Below are 20,174 nucleotides of genomic sequence, written 5' to 3' on the forward strand. Positions count from 1 at the left end.
TGGAAGTAACAGGTGATTTGGCTAGTTCTTACATTAGAACCTGGGTGAGGTTCTGGTTTATTCAACCAGGCACGTAAAAGATGGTTAGTTGGCCATCGGCAACACCTGGGATAAAATCCAGCAAGGCATGCCACCTCTATCATCTATTCTACTACTAGCACATCTCATTCACTAATTAAAGGGGCATCTTTTGCATTAGGCACCCAAGAGAAAAGAAGTAAAAAGACCCTAACCATCCAAGTAAATATTGTACCCTTTTATACCCCCTTCCTTAAAAAAGGGTCAAAAAATAAATTTTTAATGAAAAAGTAGGCCAGTAGCCACCACCAAATTACAAGTACAGACACCTAACAACAGGTCAAAAATGTACTTATAATCAGGCTCACTTTGGCACATTGAAGAACTAAACCAGCCTATCCAATTGATGAACATTTTTTATTGAGGGTATACTAGTCATCACCCATAGTTGTCAAGGCGTCCAGGCATCTTTCTCTTGCCTTGGTTTCTGGTGTTGCCTTGGTTTTTATTCCCCTCACTCGCCTTGGTTCGCCTAGGCGCCTTAACAACTATGGCATCACCAGAATATATACAATACCAATAGTATTACATTTTCCTTCTTCATTAATATACCTTAATATTGGATAAATGCCTCTAAGAAGGGTGGGGGGGAAGTATAATGAAACTCAAGAAAATCAATTAGGGATACCAACACATGAATACATTAATGTCTTTGTAAGAGTATCCAACCTCCAAGCAATAACATACAACCATAAGGACGCTGAACTCTTACCAGAAATGCAATGTGGGACCAACTAACACAAATCCCAAGAGAGTGAATAGAAATGTTCGCTTCAAGTCCAGTGTTGAGACTTGATCAATCCATAGCTGAGCAATAAAATAGCATCAAATAATTAGCAGGTAACATATAAAATGAGGGGGGAAATGTAGTTTTAAGTAGTAAACTAATAGACAGGCTGTTTAAAAAGTTTCAAATAAAACAGAAACTAAATTAGATCCAAAATAGATGTTTTGATGGCACTATTTAATGATCTTTGAAATTTAAAAAGTAAATGAATATAAAACTCTAGCATGCACTGAAACTGGTATAGAACTTTAAACAAGGGTTAAGCCAAAATTGAAGCTGGCATGGAGCAATCAAGAAAACAACAGATTCATGGAAAATCTGGAAAGCAAGGAAATAAATATTTTTTTCTCAACTTCACAATCATGGAATCTCCCTTGAAAATCTGGAAATCAACCAAAAATACCCCCCCTCAATCCTATCTTGTTAAAAATAAAAAGTTAATACATATCCAAGGGGCTCAAGACAATCATCTAGCCTATGTTCAACCCAATAAGATTTAATCAAACTACATCTTTTCCCAGGTTTCCTGAATTAGCAATAATTCTATCTCCAAATCCTAATTAAATTATGGCTCTGAAGAAGTGAAGTTCTATCACAAAGTAATGCCCTGTAAGTATTTCGGACATAACTCTCCCAAATCAACTCGGATATGCAAGATTGTGGTCTCATTGGAAAGGCAATGTAACTATTCAAATGACACCAAAATCAAGTTACACTGAAAGTTTTGAACCTGAGAATAATCCCCAAGGTTTTAAGTATCCTTCTGTATCCGCCAATACAAACCGATACGATACAGTGCTGATACAATACCTAAAAAAATTGGTATTAGTACATGTAAGAAACCTCATCATTTATATATAATCAATTGAATGCACTTGTCTTGTCGTACTTTGTTCCCCTTTTTATACATGATATATTTTACATATTACTTACTTATAGTGTTTTATGCTTCAAAATATATTTTGCATATAATCTAGGCTTTTCCATATGTTTCTTGACCATTTCCATTCTTTAGCATATCTTGAGTCTCTCCAATACGTTACGATACGGCTCTTAAAATCAGCCTTCCGATACAATACCCAATACCGATACTTAAAACCTTGATAATACCAAGACCCAGTTTTAACTTCGATATAAATATATATATATATATATAGTGCATTATCTGGACCCTTGGTCCTGGACACTTTAAGGTTGGAAAGGACCAACATTTTCAGATCTGTAAGAGATAAACAAAGAAGAAAATGGATACCTGGCAGATTAAATCCCCAACGAAAGTCAAAAGTGCAGACGTGACCGCTTTTGTAAACACTGGATACTTCTCAAGAACAGCCAAATACCTGGAAAACCAAAAAAAAAAACAAAAATAAGCAAGATAACTTCCAAAACAAACATTAATGCAGAATCAATCTTGAACCAGTAAAGCCATCGAGTGATCAATTGAAAAAGGACAAACCAATATTGATTACAGCATTTTCTAACACTTTTATTTATTCATTTATTTATTTTTACATATGAAAAACGAAATTAAAGGGTTATGACCTAGAATCACCACTAGGCTTGTGGGAAGGGCATCACCACCAATCCCAACCTATTGCTTCACCACAATAGGGTTGGAGCTGCATCACCACTGACTCAAAGAGGCAAAAGCCAGTTTCTCAATCACTCAAAATCATAGGGCATATGTTCCCCTTGCTTGTATGTATAAAATTAGAAGTTGTGTTACAAGAATAGAAAGTCTTGGGTACTAGGGAAAAAGAAAACAAAAAACTAATTTATGAAAAGAAGATCTAGTTGCTAAAACACAAAAGGAAAGAAACAGAAAATAGTAACTACTAAGTAGCTAATGACTAACAACTAAAACCTGTTACAAAAACTAGAAACTAAAGTAGTAGCAGATCTAATGGAATATTCCAGCAATCTTCTAGATAATCTCCTCCACAAATCACATGGGGCCCACGCAAGTCATCATTCAATCTTCTAGAATACCCTCCATGCAAATCTCCTCTAAATCTTCTAAAACAAACAATAAACACCAAAATAGAAACTAACTACTTAATCCCATATAAGACTCAAATCCCTAATATTTGGGCTTATAAAATTGGCCCATTATAATAGTTTTTTTTTTAAAAAGGGGGTGTACCCGGTGCACGAGGCACCCGCCACTGCGGGGTCTGGGAGGATCATAATTTAAGAAGCCTTACCCCCGCTTCGTGAAGAGGCTGTTTCCCGACTCAAATCCACAACCACTAGGTCGAAATGGAGCAACCATACCATTGCACTGAGGTCTGGCCTCCTGGTCCATTACAATAGTAAACCCAAAATACTAAGCCCATAGCCCATATAACCCATTGGACACTCAAATTAATCCTATCTTAAGCAAAACTTAGACCATAAGTTCAGTTGGACCCAATAAACTAAACCAACCAAAAACAATAGGCCCACCTTCTCTTCATGCTGGAATTCTGAATAATAATTTTATGAAAGCTAAACACCCATTTATGTACCAAAAAAGAACCATAGTTCTAAAATTGACTGACCTTGTTAACTTGCTAGATGTAGAACCATTGTCTAAGGTACTTTACGACTATAATAAAAGCGCAGAGATAGGAAGAGCATGTTCAGACCAATTTATATAGCTAAGAGCATAATGCATAAGATATACCCATCATAATGATGAAAACCTTAACATAGAATTTATGTTTAGAAACCTTAAATGGATATAAAACTATTCTGGATCATCTGGATAAATTCATACTACAATGAAATATGGGTCCACTATAATGTGATTCCATGCATTCCGAAAGATGGAGACCATTCTGGCAACTTAATAGGGATTTCTAAGACACCTAAAGATTACGGTTAGATCCTCCGCTTCATTTGTCACGGATGAAGGACCTTCCTGCTAAAGAAATAGAGCATCCCTGAACCAACATATCATCTTATTTTTACCAAAACATAACCATCCTCTCCGTTCGTCTGGTTTCTCTCGATTCCTTCTTGGAACCTGGCACTTGATAGCGTCTAGTCCTTTGAGGAGCCAAAGTTGAGGTTGAATGTTGTTGGGCAGCCCTTGCAGCAGCAAGTTCTTGGTCCTTTTGCCGACAAAAGTTTGCCACCCATCGTTGTGCAACTCGTCCTTTTTCTTCTTCTTTCTTCTTCACTTCCTTTTTCTTCTGAGAAACCTTTGTTCTTCTTTTCTTCTGAATCTTCTCAAACCCTTGATAGGTCTTCAATAATTCAACCACCAATCTTCTTACCTTCAATAGATCATTTAGCACAGTGATAGGTAGCAAAGGATTTGCACATGGAAGCTTCCTCTTCCTCTCTATCTTCTCTCCACTTCTTCTCCCATCAAGAATAGGTTCACATAGCTTCAAACTCGCATAAAAAGATACAAAAGCTGAGCTTAATTCCTGCCCCCAATCGGACCATCCGTGGTTTGACCGACTTTTGAGCACTGTTGGGAAAAGGGTATAAAACTCCTGCCGATGTCGGATTGACCTGATTCTGGCACCAATGAAAAGAGGACTCAAAGCTCTACAGCTTTCACGTTTTGAGGTACTACAGATTCTGCAAGTAGGATAGCTAAAAAATCCTATGAAGTCACTGCATGTGCAGTAATAGATTCTGGGCACCATGCATGACATCTGAGTTCAAGATCATATCTCCCTCATCGGAACTCAGATTGACCCAATTCTTGATGCATTGTAAAGCTTACTCATAAGGCTAGAGTCTTATAGTTTTGACCTTCAACCCAAAGTTAGTGGAAGGGATCCGAAATAAATCTTGAAGTTGTTGGACATGCAAAAACATTTTGAGCAGTTGTACCACTTCACCTGACCAGGCCACTTTACCCTACCTTCACTCCAAGCTCTGTCCACCTCATTATACCAGCTCATGACATTCCTCATCACATTTCAATCACCCTAAGCTAGTCCACCACCACCTCCAGGTGTCGGACACCCATTTGAGAGTGTTTTGGTTGACAGAACTTCTCAGATGTTGACCAGAAGAGGTGTTGCCAACAATGACAACACAACTGAAGCCTCCCCCTCAACACTTCCAGCAATCTCAACTCATCACAAGCTCACAGACTGCCTCTTGCTCAAGCCGGATGCGTTGTTGCTCTCGGCCATCACGAGCCGGTTCCAAAAGGTGTCGCTTGCTCAGCCCTGTTGCCTGACCTCTACTTACTCAAATGGTCATAACTCTCTGTCTCCAGAGCTCCAATTGACTTGATTCTTTTTCACATGAAAGCTGACTCAAAGAGATACAACTTTTATGTTTACACCTTCAACTCAAGTTCAGTGCACGAGTTCCCAAAACAAGCTTGAATCTGATGCAAGTGCAGAAACAACTTCCTGAAGCACACATGCAATATCTGATGGTCCAGCCATAACTTCCAACTCCGATATCAGATTGATCTGATTCTTGAACGGTTGGAAAACTAACTCAGAGATCTACCTTTCCCATGTTTTGAGCTTCACAGATTCCAAATGGAAACCTCAAAACACCCATGAAGTTACTGCAACAATACAAAACTTGCAGTCTTCAGCTCTTCTCACTTCCACTGGAACTTGTGTTCTTCACACTGGCCTCTCCTTCACAGCAGACCATCCTTCACCTTCGACAATACCATTACCATCTTACCTTCAGCAACATCACCATAGCTTTCCTGGTCTTCAAACCTAGCTCACCATATGCCACATCATCAACATGCTTTATCTATCAACCAAGCTCAATCATGTCAGCCCATACATTCAGCTTTGCTCTTCCACAATAGTCTTCCCTTGAGCCCGGAAGCTTCCAGGCTCCCGCTGATAACTCACCTTCATCAAGCTGGTCATCTTACGCTGGTAAACCTCTCAATGCTCTTGCATGCTTGCCAACTCACTGCACTGCTTGCTCAGTCATACTTATGCATGCTCTGCTGCTTGACTGAGTGTGCTGACAACAATGACAACACTAGCACAATGCAACCTGTGCTCAAGATGACTAAGTAAAGACAGTTCAGATGGGCACAAAAGTCTGGTTGAGTAGCCTAAACAAGCAGCAGAATATCGTAACAAAGTTTGAATGGAATCCAACGGACGGATATCATGATATTGAGGTATCCTTCATGAGATACGAAACTGAAACCCAGAAATAAAGCATTAAATCGATAGCAGACTTTTAATGGTACAAACAGAATCGATGGAAAAACAGGTTAAATGATTAGCAGCGGTACAAACCCATAAACAATAATCTGAAATCAGATTCAAAATAAAGAGCCAGAAAACTGAGGCTTTGAAAAGCTGAGCTCAGGTAGAATTCTTTAATCGATAAGAATTTTAGGACTGTTGAAACAAAAAACATAAACTAGATAACTGATCAATGAACTGAGATAAACTACAGAAGCAATCTAGTTATCAGAATAACAAATCAGAACCCAAAATAAGGTTACAGATGGATTTAGCATGCTCAGTAATAAGCAAGTTCAGACCTGTAATTGATAATGAAAAGAGATAGTAAAGTATTAAGATAGAGAAATCTGACCTGTGTTGATAGGAGAAAAGATACAAAAAAGAGAGAGAAACATCCAGGAATCCACAGGAAAACCACTTCTGAGTTCACTGAAGTGGACACCCAGAATCCACTGGGGTAGCTTAAAATCCACAGACCAATTGAGCAGATAGCTTTTCCTTCATTACTAAAATCGATTCATTACATAGTATATCAAATCATTAATTTATAGACTAACCCCTCAACTTTCTATTCACAACTCATAAATTAGAAATTTTCCTGAATTCCTAGACTTGAGAACCAAGGAATCTGAAAATAGAAACTTTCTAGAGCTTCTAGAATTTCTAAGACCAGATTCAACAGTTCTTTAACAAAACAGAAACAATCAAATTAATAACTCAAATATGGACTCAACTAACCTAAATCTTCTAGAAAACTGAAAATAGAAATTATAAACTAAAACCTAATCTTGTAAAGGACTCAAATCTCTCATACTTGGGCTTATAGCATTGGCCCCTTACAATAGAAAAGCCAAAAACACTTAGCCCATGACCCATATAACCCATTGGAGATCCATAACTGAAACAGAAAATTGGTTCAAATCAGAAACAGCAGGACCAAGTCATACTGCCCCAGGTTCTTCTTCTCTTGTAGCCTGGGTACTGCATCACAGCTGCTTTAGTCAAAGAAGAAATCCAAAATCTCCTTCAGGATTCTGGATTTTGTACTTCGAAAAAAAGCCAGCTTTAGCCTGGGACATTGTCAATCTTAGTGTTTTAAGAAGCATACAAGATTGAGAACCATTATCAAAATTGTGACCCATATTTTGCCTCAGAAAGTCAAAACTGATGAAATTCAATGAACTGTCCAAGCACGATGCCTAAAACCACTCCATTTATCCAAACCAAATGGTAAGACCATTAACCAACTACTGATGTGGGAGCATCCCCTTGAGGTTGCCAAAAATCTTCTCTCACAAAGGACCATGGTAGAATTTGTTAGGAGTACCTTAATGAAGTAGGCTGGGTTCTATATTGGCTATCTTTTATTTAGGATTGGCCATTATTAGTAGGGATTTTATTTATAATGAGCTGGGTTTATTTTTTTAGGGATCATTGGCGAAGACCATGTGTCCTAGGTGGTTACTTGGGCACAGGGTTTAAACATCTGGTCTTTAAGAGGCATATTCAAGTCTCGAGCTTTTCTTCTAAGATTGGATCAGGGATATGAAAAGTCCCCAAAATAGAGTCCGTTTTATTTTATTTTATTTCCTAATATGAGATCTTGTAAGCTATATAAGATCTGGAAATTTGTGTGACTGGAATAGAGTTTGATATGGCAATTTGGAAAGACCCGTTGACCTTCTGGCTGTGCCCAAATTTTCCTGCTGTTCTGCTGCTATTTCTTCCATGCTGCTACTTATTTGTTGCCCCTCTCTAAACTTTTTTCTTCTATATCTTCTTCTACCTATTGGCAAAGTTACTGTTCATGAATACTGTTCACAGACCTAAAAAAGAACCTTGCAATTGATCTTACCCTAAATTTTCTTATTCCGTTAAACTGAAACCCCAAGGCTTTCCTGTTCTTTGATTGGTGCTCTCCTCTCATCCTGTGGGGGTATAAAGTTGAGATCAGTATGTGAAGTAGAGGGTAATTTTGATATGCCCCAAATTTTCTGAATTCGAGCCAATTGTTTATTCAGTTGCCTCAACTCCCCAGTCCCCAAGAGGTTGAGATCAGTATGTAAAGTAAAGGGTAATTTTGAATTTTTTATATGCCCCATATTTTCTGAATTTGAGCCAATCGTTTAATCCAGTTGCCTCAACTCCCCAATCCCCAGGAAGTTGATTAAGAACATTTTGGGTGTAGGCAATCTCAGAGGGACTTAATTCACTGGGGGCAATATCTTTGATACAAATTGATTAGGTTTGCTAGGCTGAAAAGACAAACACCAGAAACCTACTAGAAACCAGAATCATAGTGAACCTAAATTGCCGAAAACTTGAACTAAATAGAACTTGCAAACTATAAGCCCGATGAAGCTGAAACTGAGATATCATAAGAGTCCTATGGAGGTGACTATATGGTGAAAATCTCAAAGAGAATTAATGGTTGAATGAGTGGAAACATATAAGGACAGAAAATAGCAAGTCAGGAAAACTGGTATAAATCATGATTTAACTATCTTATGAACACCATACTTAGGGCCTCTTTGGTATCATTTTTCATTTTCATTATGAACTATTTAAAAAAATTCATTAATAAAAATCATTTTTGATAAAAAAATAAATAAATAAAAACTGTTTGGTAGCTACTAGACATAAAAGAATACAGAATGAGAAACCGTTTGGTAACTACCTATGTGTAAATAATTTTCATAACATTTTTTAGTGGTGGGTTTCTCTCTTCAACCATCTTCTTCCCCAAATCAACTCTAGTAGGGAAGCAGAGTAACAGTTTCTTTGATCTTCTCCAATGCGTCGACAACTTTGAATCTCTCTCTCTCTCCATATAATATTTGAAAATTTGAAGGGAAAGAGAGTTCACCATTTTTCTGAAAAACAACACCTGAGACAAGGTCTAACTTCTAAGACACTCTCATTCAAACCGCTTGTTTTTCCTTTCTTGGGTTCTGATGATTCCGTCTTACTTCCTCCCCTTCTCTTCATTATCTCTATTTCTTTCTCACTGTTCAACACGCGCACTCAGTTTTGATTAGGGCAACATCTGGATTCTGGAATTAGCATACTAATTCCTGGTCTGGGTTCTTGACTTTTTTTTGGTTATCATTCCTCAATCAGATTTTCCCTGAAATTGGGTCCAAGATCTGAATCTCAGTACTAGAATCCAAATTGGATTTTTTTTTTCTTCCTCTTTCTTACCTACAATATCAGTTTCAGCTCTGAAAATCTGATCTGGGCTCTTCCGATTATCCCAAATCTTCCAAAAATAAGCTACAAAGTTCTTAGTATCGACCATTCATCTCTCTTGAAAGTGTGAATTTGAGGTGTAAGAAGATATGGGTATCTGTTTTGGCAAGGACAAGGTTCCAGAACCAAGTAAACCAAGTGCTAACGGGTACAGATCAGCGGCGGCGGCGGCGGCGGTGGCGGAGGGGGAGGAGGTGTGGCAAGGCATCAACAGAGAACTCAGCCTCCTGTGCTTCATCACCCTAAAGCTCCGGCCTAGCAAATCCACACGGTACCAGAAAAGCGATTTCACATCCACCTGCCTTTCCCCATTAAAGCAGCCTTCTTTGCAAACCTTCGGCAATATCATCAATACTGTCAATACCAAATGTAACGTTGGTTGTTGGAAGAAGAAGAAGGAAGAGGGGGCTTGTCTTTCTAAAAATAAAAGAAAATGTCTATTTTACCCCTCATATTTGGGTTATATGAGCACATGCTCATTAAAGAGTGAAAAAATGAAGGAAAAACAGATTTTGACCATAATCCTTAATAGACTCTTGAGTCTATTATCATTTTGCGGGTGTTTTCATTTATTTTAAATAAAAACAAGTTTCAAAAGTGATACCAAACACATGAAAAAATGAAAAATGATACCAAAGAGGCCCTTAGGTCTCGAAGGAAGTAGATGGGGAGGGGAATAACATAGTTTAATTTCAGCCCAAGATGATGGTTAGATTACCAGGAATCAATGGCCGAAAATCAAACTCTATTGCTGCCAAATTAACATATCGCAAACATGAAAACAAAACTGGAAACAAAATAACTTAATAAAAAGTTGAAGAACAATTGTAGCAGGGTAATCATACACCAAAGGAAGTACTGATATCACTTGATAAGAGCCCACGACAGTGAAGAAAAGTTGCTGGAATCCTGCTGGACAGTATGGGAAGAACGATAAAAGAAAAGGGAAAAAGAAGAAGGAAAGAAGGGGATATGACTAAAGGTTTCACCACCTATGACCTACACGGGAAAGGATTTACCACCAGTCTCAAACCAAGGGTTCACCACCTTGAGTTGCAATTGCTTCACCACAAGAGATACTCTCAACATCACCACCGAAGAAAAACATTCAATTGAACAATAGCCAAAATCTGTGGGCAACATGCCCTCAATTTTTATTTATAATAACCAATGAACTGATTACAAGAATAGAAACTCTCTTTACTATTTGGCTGCCAAGCAAACACTAAAAAGGAATACTTCTAGAAAGGATTCTTAGCTATTACAATGAAAATAAAAAGTATTATGGAATCCTTCTAGGGGATTGCTATTACATGCAAAACAGAAAGTAACTGTTAGCATTATTATGGAGTTCTTTTTTTATTTAGTTCAAGCTGGATTTTCCTTCATCTCTTATTTGTATAATCTAGCTTGAGGGGGAGTGTTGGAATATGTAATCCAGAATATTGTGAGGGTATTTTGGTCCTTTTGGGGTAGTTTTATTCCTATGCTATTAGGTTTAAGTGGCTACTCTTATAGAGTCAGCTAGTTAGGGGTAATTATGTCTACAGTTGGCTATGTGGGTTTAGTCCCACATCGCCTAGTTTAGTCCTTTGTAACTTTCCCCTCTATTATAAATAGAGGGGCTTACCTATCAATGAAACATAACATTATTATTCCATTCTCTCATTCTCTCTTTCTAACCCATGATTCTTCTAACATGGTATCAGAGCAGGTCTGATCTAGGTTAGAAAGAAAGGAAAAACCCACCTTCTTCTCGTCAATCAACTTCTCCCTTCTTCTCTCTTTCTCGGCTTCTCCTTCTTCTGGTTTTCTTCTTCTCATCCTTGTAATGGGGCAGCATTAATGAGGTAAAAACCTTAACCAATGATTTAGTTGCTGCCCTCCATCATTCAATCTCTTTTTTCAATTAAAATTCTGCTGGAACCATCTTTGCGAATTGGAGTTTTCCAGAATTTTTTGGAGATTAACTTCCTATCACTATTGAAGGCTGACCTTCCACCATTGGAGCTCCTTTGCTCTCTTTTCCAGCACCTTCCTACCCTATTTAAATGACCTTATTCCCTTTTTTTCTATTTCTCCATCATTCATTAACCTTTCCAGCCCCTACCCTAATCGATCTCAACTTGTCAGGGTTTTCAAAACCCTTACTCCAATCGATTTTAGGGTTTCCCTTTTCAGATGCAGCTGATTTTTTGGGGGTGATTCCCTACTACTACAACCCCTACTCGACATAAGTTTGGACCCTTTTTGATGGCTGGATTTGTTTCTACAGAAAAAACTTTATTAACCTGCTAATTTGGTTACCTGCTAAAAACCCTGACAATACCCTGACTCCAATCGAAATTAGGGTTACAGGTTTCAGCTTTTGCTGATTTTTGGAGGGCTGATTACTTCCATTACTAGGACCACTCGACCTCAATCTTGCACCTATCCAAGTTTTCTAGAAGACCCCTCCCCAATCGATCTCTATTTTTCAGGGTTTTCCAAAACCATGATATTAATCGATTTTTTGGGTTAGGGTTACCTGTTGCCTCTGGAGTTTTTGGAGGTGTTTCTACCATCAAGAGAGGCAATCTACTTCAATTATTCATGGCTTAACGAAGTATTTTACCTAAGATAGCTGCTGCCCTATTTTTTTTTGCACTTTTTGGTGTTTCTTCCACTTGAAGATCAAGTCTCAAATTCTACAAGAGATTGGGTGTTCGTATTGGAGATCCCTTCCAGCAGTTGTGGACAGCATCTATGCCAAGAAATCATCACACTTTGACAAGCAACAACAGATTTTTGAAGTCCCCTTCCCCTAATCGATCTCAATTTCAGGGTTTTCCAAAACCCTGACAAAAATCGATTTTAGGGTTAGGGCTGTCCTATCAAGCTAATTTTTTTAGGGGAGTCTTATACATACCAGAGGAGTTCTCAACCCAAGTTTCAGCATCATTCATGGATTTATTTTGAAAAAATTCAGGTTCACTCTTATGGCTCGATTTCATCAACTATCAACCTATTTTTTTCTAGTTCCTATGAGGCTGGCTGCTTCAAATATCTATGGATCTGTCGGGTTATTTATCTTATATTTGCTGGTTCTATTGAGCTTTACTACATACCTTGTTGGTTCTATTGATTGCCTTCTATAAGCATGACTGGTTAACATGTTACTGCTACCTTTATGAGGACTACTGATGCCCTATTATTGAGACTGAGTATCCTACTATTGGAGATCGAATTTCTTTCATTATTGAAGACTCGTACTACCCTGGAGATCAGCTTATTTGGCATTACAACAGTGTGTTTCATGGTTATTGGTTGCAACTACGAACCTATTCAGTTATGTGAAGCTTTTCTAGTTCATATCCGGCTTACTTTGGAGCTTGATCCTAGCATTGTTCACTAATTCAGATCTGATCCAAGTTTTTTTGTTGAAGCTTCTTACATCAATTGCTGTCCAAATATCTTCGTCAGTCCTATTTCGCATGTGGGAGTTTATTAATTGGTGTTTTGCACACTTGTTCTTCCTTGTTTGAAGATTGATCAAGCCTTGACGATTGGAGCTTTTCCTTACTTCAAATCAGATCTGTATACTTATCAGATTTGAATATTGGAGTTAGGAGTTTCTCCCCTGCAGGAGTTTCCATCAAAAGTATTTGTTTGATCGTTTGAAGATGGTTGAAAATTTATATGTTGAATTGTTTTACTCTGTAATTCATTATCCCACTACTCTTTTCCCTTTACCACCTCCCAAAACATACCTTTGGCATATACCCATAACCACTTTGGACGATAATGGTATTCTCTAATTTGCCATTTCTTCCTTTTCCATTACCCTTAGCACCTCTTGGAATATTCTGGAATATTATCCTTTTACACTATCTCATTCATCATCTCTGTCATGTCCACGTGTACTACTACACCTGAGGGGGAGATTATGTACAGTACACCTGCAGACATTGTAAAAGCAGAACTAGCAGGAACACTTGGTACAAAACATAGAAGATCAGAGTTTCCACCAATGCCATTGGGTAACTCCTTTGTTATTGGGTTAAGTTTGCCATAAGGGGAAGATTGAAGTATTAAAGTATTGAAGATGTTTGGTTATTGCCTGCCTATATGAGGGTCTACAATTGGGTTGATCATTTCTACTGCCTGATTTATTTATTTCCGCTACTTGCTGCCCTAGTTGTTTATCTTCAAGATTATCAGTCAGAGATTCATCACTGGACAGCTATTGAAGATTGGTGAAAGTTTGCTGATCAAGGTTGCCCAAGTTTGGAGATCAATTATTTCAAATTCTTGAAGGTTTATTTGGGAGTTGATTTCATATGTCAAGCTGGATTCTGCTGCAACTTAGTTTCTTCCCATTTTGTTCAAGTTGGGCATTAGTACCTTGTATGCGTCAACTTGAGGAGGAGTGTTAGCCTTATTATGGAGTTCTTTTTTTATTTAGTTCAAGCTGGATTTTCCTTCATCTCTTATTTGTATAATCTAGCTTGAGGGAGAGTGTTGGAATATGTAATCCAGAATACTGTGAGGGTATTTTGGTCCTTTTGGGGTAGTTTTATTCCTATGTTATTAGGTTTAAGTGGCTACTCTTATAGAGTCAGCTAGTCAGGGGTCATTATGTCTACAGTTGGCTATGTGGGTTTAGTCCCACATCGCCTAGTTTAGTCCGAACTTTCCACTCTATTATAAATAGAGGGGCTTACCTATCAATGAAACATAACATTATTATTCCATTATCTCATTCTCTCTTTCTAACCCATGATTCTTCTAACAGTAACTAAATTTGAAACTTCTATATAATATCTACCTTAACCACTAAAGGGTTTGTATGGCAACGTTCAAAAGAAACAGTTCTGGTATTTTTGTTTTCTTTTGGCATAAATTTGGAACAGGACATGTATGTGACGTCCGATCTGTTTTTGTGATAAAAAAACACATTTGTTAGTCATTGGAGAAAAAGAGTTGGTGTTATTTATAAAAAACAGAAACACAAATTTTAACAAAAATCAACCCAATAAACCCGATCCTTGAGCTCAACTCTCTCTACCGCCACCTCCACCTCCACCGCCGCTGCCACCGCCGCTGCCACCACCACCACCACAAATAGAAGATATACTTTTGTTAATATGCATTCCATACGTGTTTCTATTCTTTTTTAGTGGTATAAATACTTTTTTTCAGTTTTACCATGCAACATTTTTTTACAGAAATATTCCAAATGTCTGACTCAGAAACACTAATTTGGAATAGAATTGTCATACACAACTTAACTCATTACATAGAATTAGAAACTAACTACCTAATCCCGTATTGGCCTTAAATCCCTAATATTTTGTTGGGGGTAAAGTTAAATCTCTAATATTTGAGCTTATAGAATGGACCCATTACTTTAGCAAACTCAAAATTACTTAGCTCATGACCCATATAATCCATTGGGCACTTAAATTTTATTGAACCGCAGGTTCAACTTGACCAGAAAAAATGAACCAAATCCAAATCGGAAAATAATTCTTCCAAAGGATGTGATCTGCATCACCAACTGTCTCTCCAGTTGATCTTTGAACCTTAAGGTTTCCAAATTCAACAATTTGACCACCTGTAGCTTATGGAACAATGAGATCTACCCCAATACCTACCTCGACTCTGTATTTGGCACATGTGGCCATGTGGGGAAAAGGGGCTTGTTCACATCAACCCAATTGTAGGCTCAACTAAGCAGATGTTAGATACAAGTAGCCATAGAAGTTCCCCCTTTTTTTACTGTAGAAATTCAGACAATAAAAGAATATAAACGAAGAACATCCGACCAGAAACGAATTGAAGTATAAATATCAGTATACCATAATAAAATATATAAATACGAAAAAAATGTAAATAAATACCAGGAAAGCAAAGACCAGTTACTTCCACCACCATCATCGCCTCTGCCACCTGAATTTCCATCACCCTGGCCCCCAAAACCACCAGTTCCTCCAACACCGCCGCCACCTGAAACTGCCGAAACCCGAAAGTAATCCAAACCCAAGTCTCGAATTTTCATCCCGGAGAGACCCAAGTCCTTAAACCCAGTTCTATGATAGGAATTTATAGAGGGTGTGTGTATGAAGCACGATGAACACACCCTAAAACCACTTCTCGTAGCAGAACATGTAGCAATTCTACTAAGGTTACGGAAAGGAGAAACTGGTTTTGGATTGAAAATAATGGAACGGGCTAAAGAGGGAGATCTACGAATAATTGTTCCAAGATTTACAGCCATCTTTCCCTCACTCTGATAATCTCTGCTTCAAAGGGTTTGTAGCGTAAGAATGTTTCTAAACCATATGCTTGATTATCATAATTTGGCAGCAGCAGAAATCTACAGAGAGTAACCCAATACCTATAATTAGTTACAAGTAGAAACTCCACGCACTAGGCGGATAAGCATTAAACAACAACCATTTCATGAGATTCAAATAGTCAAATATTGCGTAATCCTAGGTTCCCTAAATAGTCTGTGCAGGCGAAAGCTCGATATGGTTAGTTGCTCGAGAGTGGAGAGAGTTACATTTCGGTCTAGGGTTTCTGCAGAAAGAGATGACAGTCTCTGCAGGCGAAAGCACGAAATGGAGTATTTGGTTCATCACCGTCACCACGGGAAAGAGAAGAAGCCCCACTTACTTCTCCAGTAACGCTCGGTGTCACGATTGTTTCAAAGTTCGGATCGAAATCGGTCGATTCTTTTCCGATCCCAACTTTAAACGATTCGAGTCATGGGACCACTGGATCGTGCGGTCCAAATTCATTCCTACCTGGATTAGACGATTCACTCGTTTTTTTTTTGGCAACTTAAAAAAATAGATCTTAAAAGTCGATGGAGATTGGAGCATCTTGTAATGGCCTCAATGGCCCAATCTTCCCTCCTATACCGATACCGATATTAATACGATATCAATCCGGATCGCCCTGTATCAGTTTGGATCAAATGGTTTTACTTTTTTATCCCTAATTTTCAATAAAAATTGAATTTATTTACATTTTTACCCTTGGCTAGTACCTGAATCAGTATCATATTTGAGGAATCGGTATCGGCTGATACGCCAATCTTATACCGATTCCTTGGACCATGCTTCCAAGTGGAGTCTAATGACACTAATTGGGTGTCAATCAAATTCGTATAGAAAAAGATTTTGTTTTGAAGGTCAAGATTAACCAATGAAATCCGCATTTGTTTTATGTTACTTAATAGGTAGGGATGTAAACGAATTGGGTTCGGCTCGGATAGTGCTATATCCGCATCCGATTAGCTTTCGAACGGATTCAGATAGTGCTAAACGGATACAGACACAGATAGTCAGATACGGATCGGATATTTTATTCGTTTACATGTAAATATAGCTTTTCGGGTAGCTATAGCTTATCTGTATCCGCATCCGTTTAGCTTTCGGATGGATTCAGATAGTGCTAAATGGATACGGACACGGATACAGAAACGGATTTCGACTATTCATTTACACCCCTATTAATAGGTGATAAAGTTTATTTTATTTATTTATAACCTTTATTAGTGTTTTGAAAACAGCTGAAATGGTTATTGACATTAGAGTGGGGGAGTTTTACAAAAATCGGAAACACAACAACATATTTATGGAAATTACTGGAACATTACATATGTGACATATAAGTTGGGGCATCTTGGCCAATTCACTATCAAGATGGTAGCCTCTTACATTACCAGAATAGGCAAACTATAAATGAAAGTTATAAGATTCTAGAAAGGCTAGTTGTTTATTCTAAAAAACAGTAAAATTCTGAAAAGGCCATAATCGTTTATTCTAGGAAGCAGATAATAACTAACGTCATTGGTAGAACCTAACGTTAGTCCAGGAAAAAATAAATAATGATGCACAAGAGGGAGAGAGAAATGCAAAGTATGCTAAATCAAGTAGTCATTGACTTACTATCAATGACATGCCAAGGTTGTGACAAACACCGGCTTACTCTACTTAGACAGGGCTTGAATTCTGATGAGATGCAGAGAACGATGAAAGTAATCATCGTCTTACCATTTCGGGTATGCCAAGATTGCGGTGAATGCTGACTTATTATACTTGGATGCGATGAGGGGAGAATGATGCAATACTTATTATTATTATATGTACAATATTGGCATGGTATATTCACATTAGAAAATAAACAAAAATAAAAATGGAAGTAAAAAGGTACCTATCATTTAGCTTATGGCTTCCACGAGGAAACTTTCGACTTAGAAGTGTAGGGTCCGATTCGGCAGTTTTCAGGCTACACTAGCGCCTCTCAACAAAAGTCTTAAACTTTGGAATCTCATATTCTCAGCTTATGATATGTAATTTGCTGTTCTCTGCGTATCCCGACAAGGGTCCCACAGTAGTATAGTAGAAAAGGGGAGAGAAAGTCAAAAAATCCAAAGGTAGAGTCTAGTTGAGGTTCAAAAGTATCATAAACTAAGAGGGGTCTACTTATAGACCAACCTTGAACCTTGCGGTACCGTAGAGGCACTCTTTGTGGTGACACAAAAAAGGTGCCACTTGTTGGCCAGAATGGCATCTTTTTGCCCCAAATTTTGGATTATGATAACTTTTGATCCGACAGTCTGATTTTGATGAACCATATATCGTTAGAAAGGTAATCGCAACTCCAATAAATTTGGATACTGGTGGTAATTTGGGCAATTGCCTTATGTTATGGACTCTTTTACTTTAACTACTAATGGGTTGCTCATGACTTCTCTCTTGAATGTTTTAGCTAAAGAGGGTGCTAAGTGATAGAATAAATTCATGCGGAACATCCATGGAGATCAATGAGCATACAAAAAACATAGAGGTGTTCTTGGCGTACCTGGATTCATGTTTGTGGAAGCCGAACTCTTGACGATCCCTGTTGCATACGAACTGTTGGTCTGGTTTGTCCTCTTTCACACAACTTTAGGTTTTCTCAGAGTGGTCACTTAATGGGCCAGTGACAACTATTTATAGTGGTGAGGGCAGGGACCAACCCTACATAGAAACTAGGGTTTCCTTTCCATTAAGGAAACAATACTTTAGGTCCACACATAGTAACTGGGCTCATACCATTAAGGCAGCTCCCATCAACACAACTAAATCGGTTTTAATAAAATAAAAGTGGGACTATGCCAGCCCACCTTATGGAAATCTTACAATCTCCCACTTGGGCTGCATATGTCATAAGTTTTGATTTTGAAAACCTTTTAAAACGACTCTCCGGTTTAGACAAACTGATTGTGGTCACAAAAGATAGTGTTGAATGGAGTACGCCTTAAACCTGATGCCTTGGTCAGAATGAAACTACAAACACCCAACAGTGCAGATCGTCACATCTAAAGAGACATGGGACCTAACATGTCAAAGTGCTTATGGTCTCACCGACTTGGGTTATACAGTATGAGAATGTGGTATGGAAAATGCATGATATAATGATCAACATGCCAATTTTCAAATTGGTTCAGGCTCGGAAATCGAATGAGCCGTATGAGACAAAAGCTGGAGGTCTTACTTACCATAAGCGTCGTCCAAACGCAAACACTTCACATAAGGAAGCTCGTTGGGACTGGGTCCGAATGTCCCAACATACTAGTTCACGTCCTCTAGACTAAATGAGGCTTTTCTAATGAACAAAATGTGCGTGTATTTACTGAAGGCCTCAGATACCATAGGAGACAAATACACCACATAGCCTCAAATATCTGAAGGAGGCAACTGACCAAGTGTACACAATAGAATCTGTATGCATTTACTTAACAACTGGATGTGCATGTATTGACTGGAACCTCGTATACTGAATGAGGTAAATACACCACATATGACCTCAATTAGTTCTCTATGAGACAATTAATCAAGTGTATACACATAAACAAATGGCCATAATAAAAGGTGCATGTATATTCTCGAGAATAAAATGTCACAAAGACAAGAATCTGAAATCAATTGCAACTGTATACACAAGCAAAACTCCCACTAATAAAATACATCAAAAGAACTAACAAGTTCCATATTATTGACATATTCCTTAAAACTTTTGGAGTCAACTCCTTAGTGAGAGAATCAACAATCATACTATCTGTAGTAATGTACCCTACTGAGTTTTGTAACTTACATACTTTCTCTCTAACAAGAAAGCATAAATATCAAATTCCCTGAGTTAAAAGATTCCTCAGCTGTAGGGTTTAAATAGTGACATCATATAAGTCACAAAACCCTGTTTGCATAGAGAAAAATAGTCGGTGTTCGTAAGACACCCTCTTAACATATAGCACCATCTGTCATCCCAAACAGATATCCACACATGGTCTTTTAGGTCATCTTGGCAGTTACCTAATATGCTACTCCAAGATTATAAAATAAGCAATATCAATCTATATGTATTATTGAGTTTACATTAAACTACCAACATTAGATGCACAAAGAGCATTATTCACCTGAATTCACTGAGTATTGGTAAATCTGCTTTCTTTCACAAGAAGTCTTTGAGACAAATCAAACATGCACGTAGTTCTATTACGGTGAATCTTAATATCAAAACATAAGAGGTTTCACCAAGATTTTCTTATCAAAGAAATTATTACTGCTCTGTCTCAAGTAGAAGAGTAACATTATTACTTGCAGCAAGAATATTATCACTATAAAATACAAGAAAATATTATTTAACTCCCACTGATCCTCAAATAAATATTGTCAAGCAAAGACAAGAATAACTTAATAATATACCATACAAGAAAATCTATCAAATGTCTTATTTCAATTTAACTCGACTTGTATGACATGATTTATAATATTTATTCACATAACACACTCACACTATTATAAGAACTGGGTGTAAGCAAAACAAAATCCATGTAA

At 37.8% G+C, this 20,174-nt stretch overlaps 1 protein-coding gene across 5 annotated transcripts in view; it reads right to left on the reverse strand.

Annotated features, from left to right (window-relative positions):
• Positions 1-15,690, reverse strand: part of LOC122665267 (protein sym-1) — a 34,978-nt gene extending 19,288 nt beyond the window's left edge. For 4 of the 5 annotated variants that reach the window (XM_043861378.1, XM_043861377.1, XM_043861376.1 and 1 more), the window contains exons 1-3: positions 15,183-15,690; positions 2,118-2,205; positions 791-885 (exon numbers count right to left, since the gene is read on the reverse strand). In XM_043861378.1, the coding sequence (XP_043717313.1) occupies positions 791-885; positions 2,118-2,205; positions 15,183-15,559 (560 nt within the window). In that variant the 5' untranslated portion in view covers positions 15,560-15,690. The remainder of the gene's footprint in view (positions 1-790; positions 886-2,117; positions 2,206-15,182) is intronic. The other variant, XM_043861373.1, reaches the window with a different exon arrangement.
• Positions 15,691-20,174: the final 4,484 nt, after the last annotated feature.

This window comes from Telopea speciosissima, chromosome 6 (assembly GCF_018873765.1).
Source record: "Telopea speciosissima isolate NSW1024214 ecotype Mountain lineage chromosome 6, Tspe_v1, whole genome shotgun sequence".
Lineage (NCBI taxonomy): Eukaryota > Viridiplantae > Streptophyta > Magnoliopsida > Proteales > Proteaceae > Telopea > Telopea speciosissima.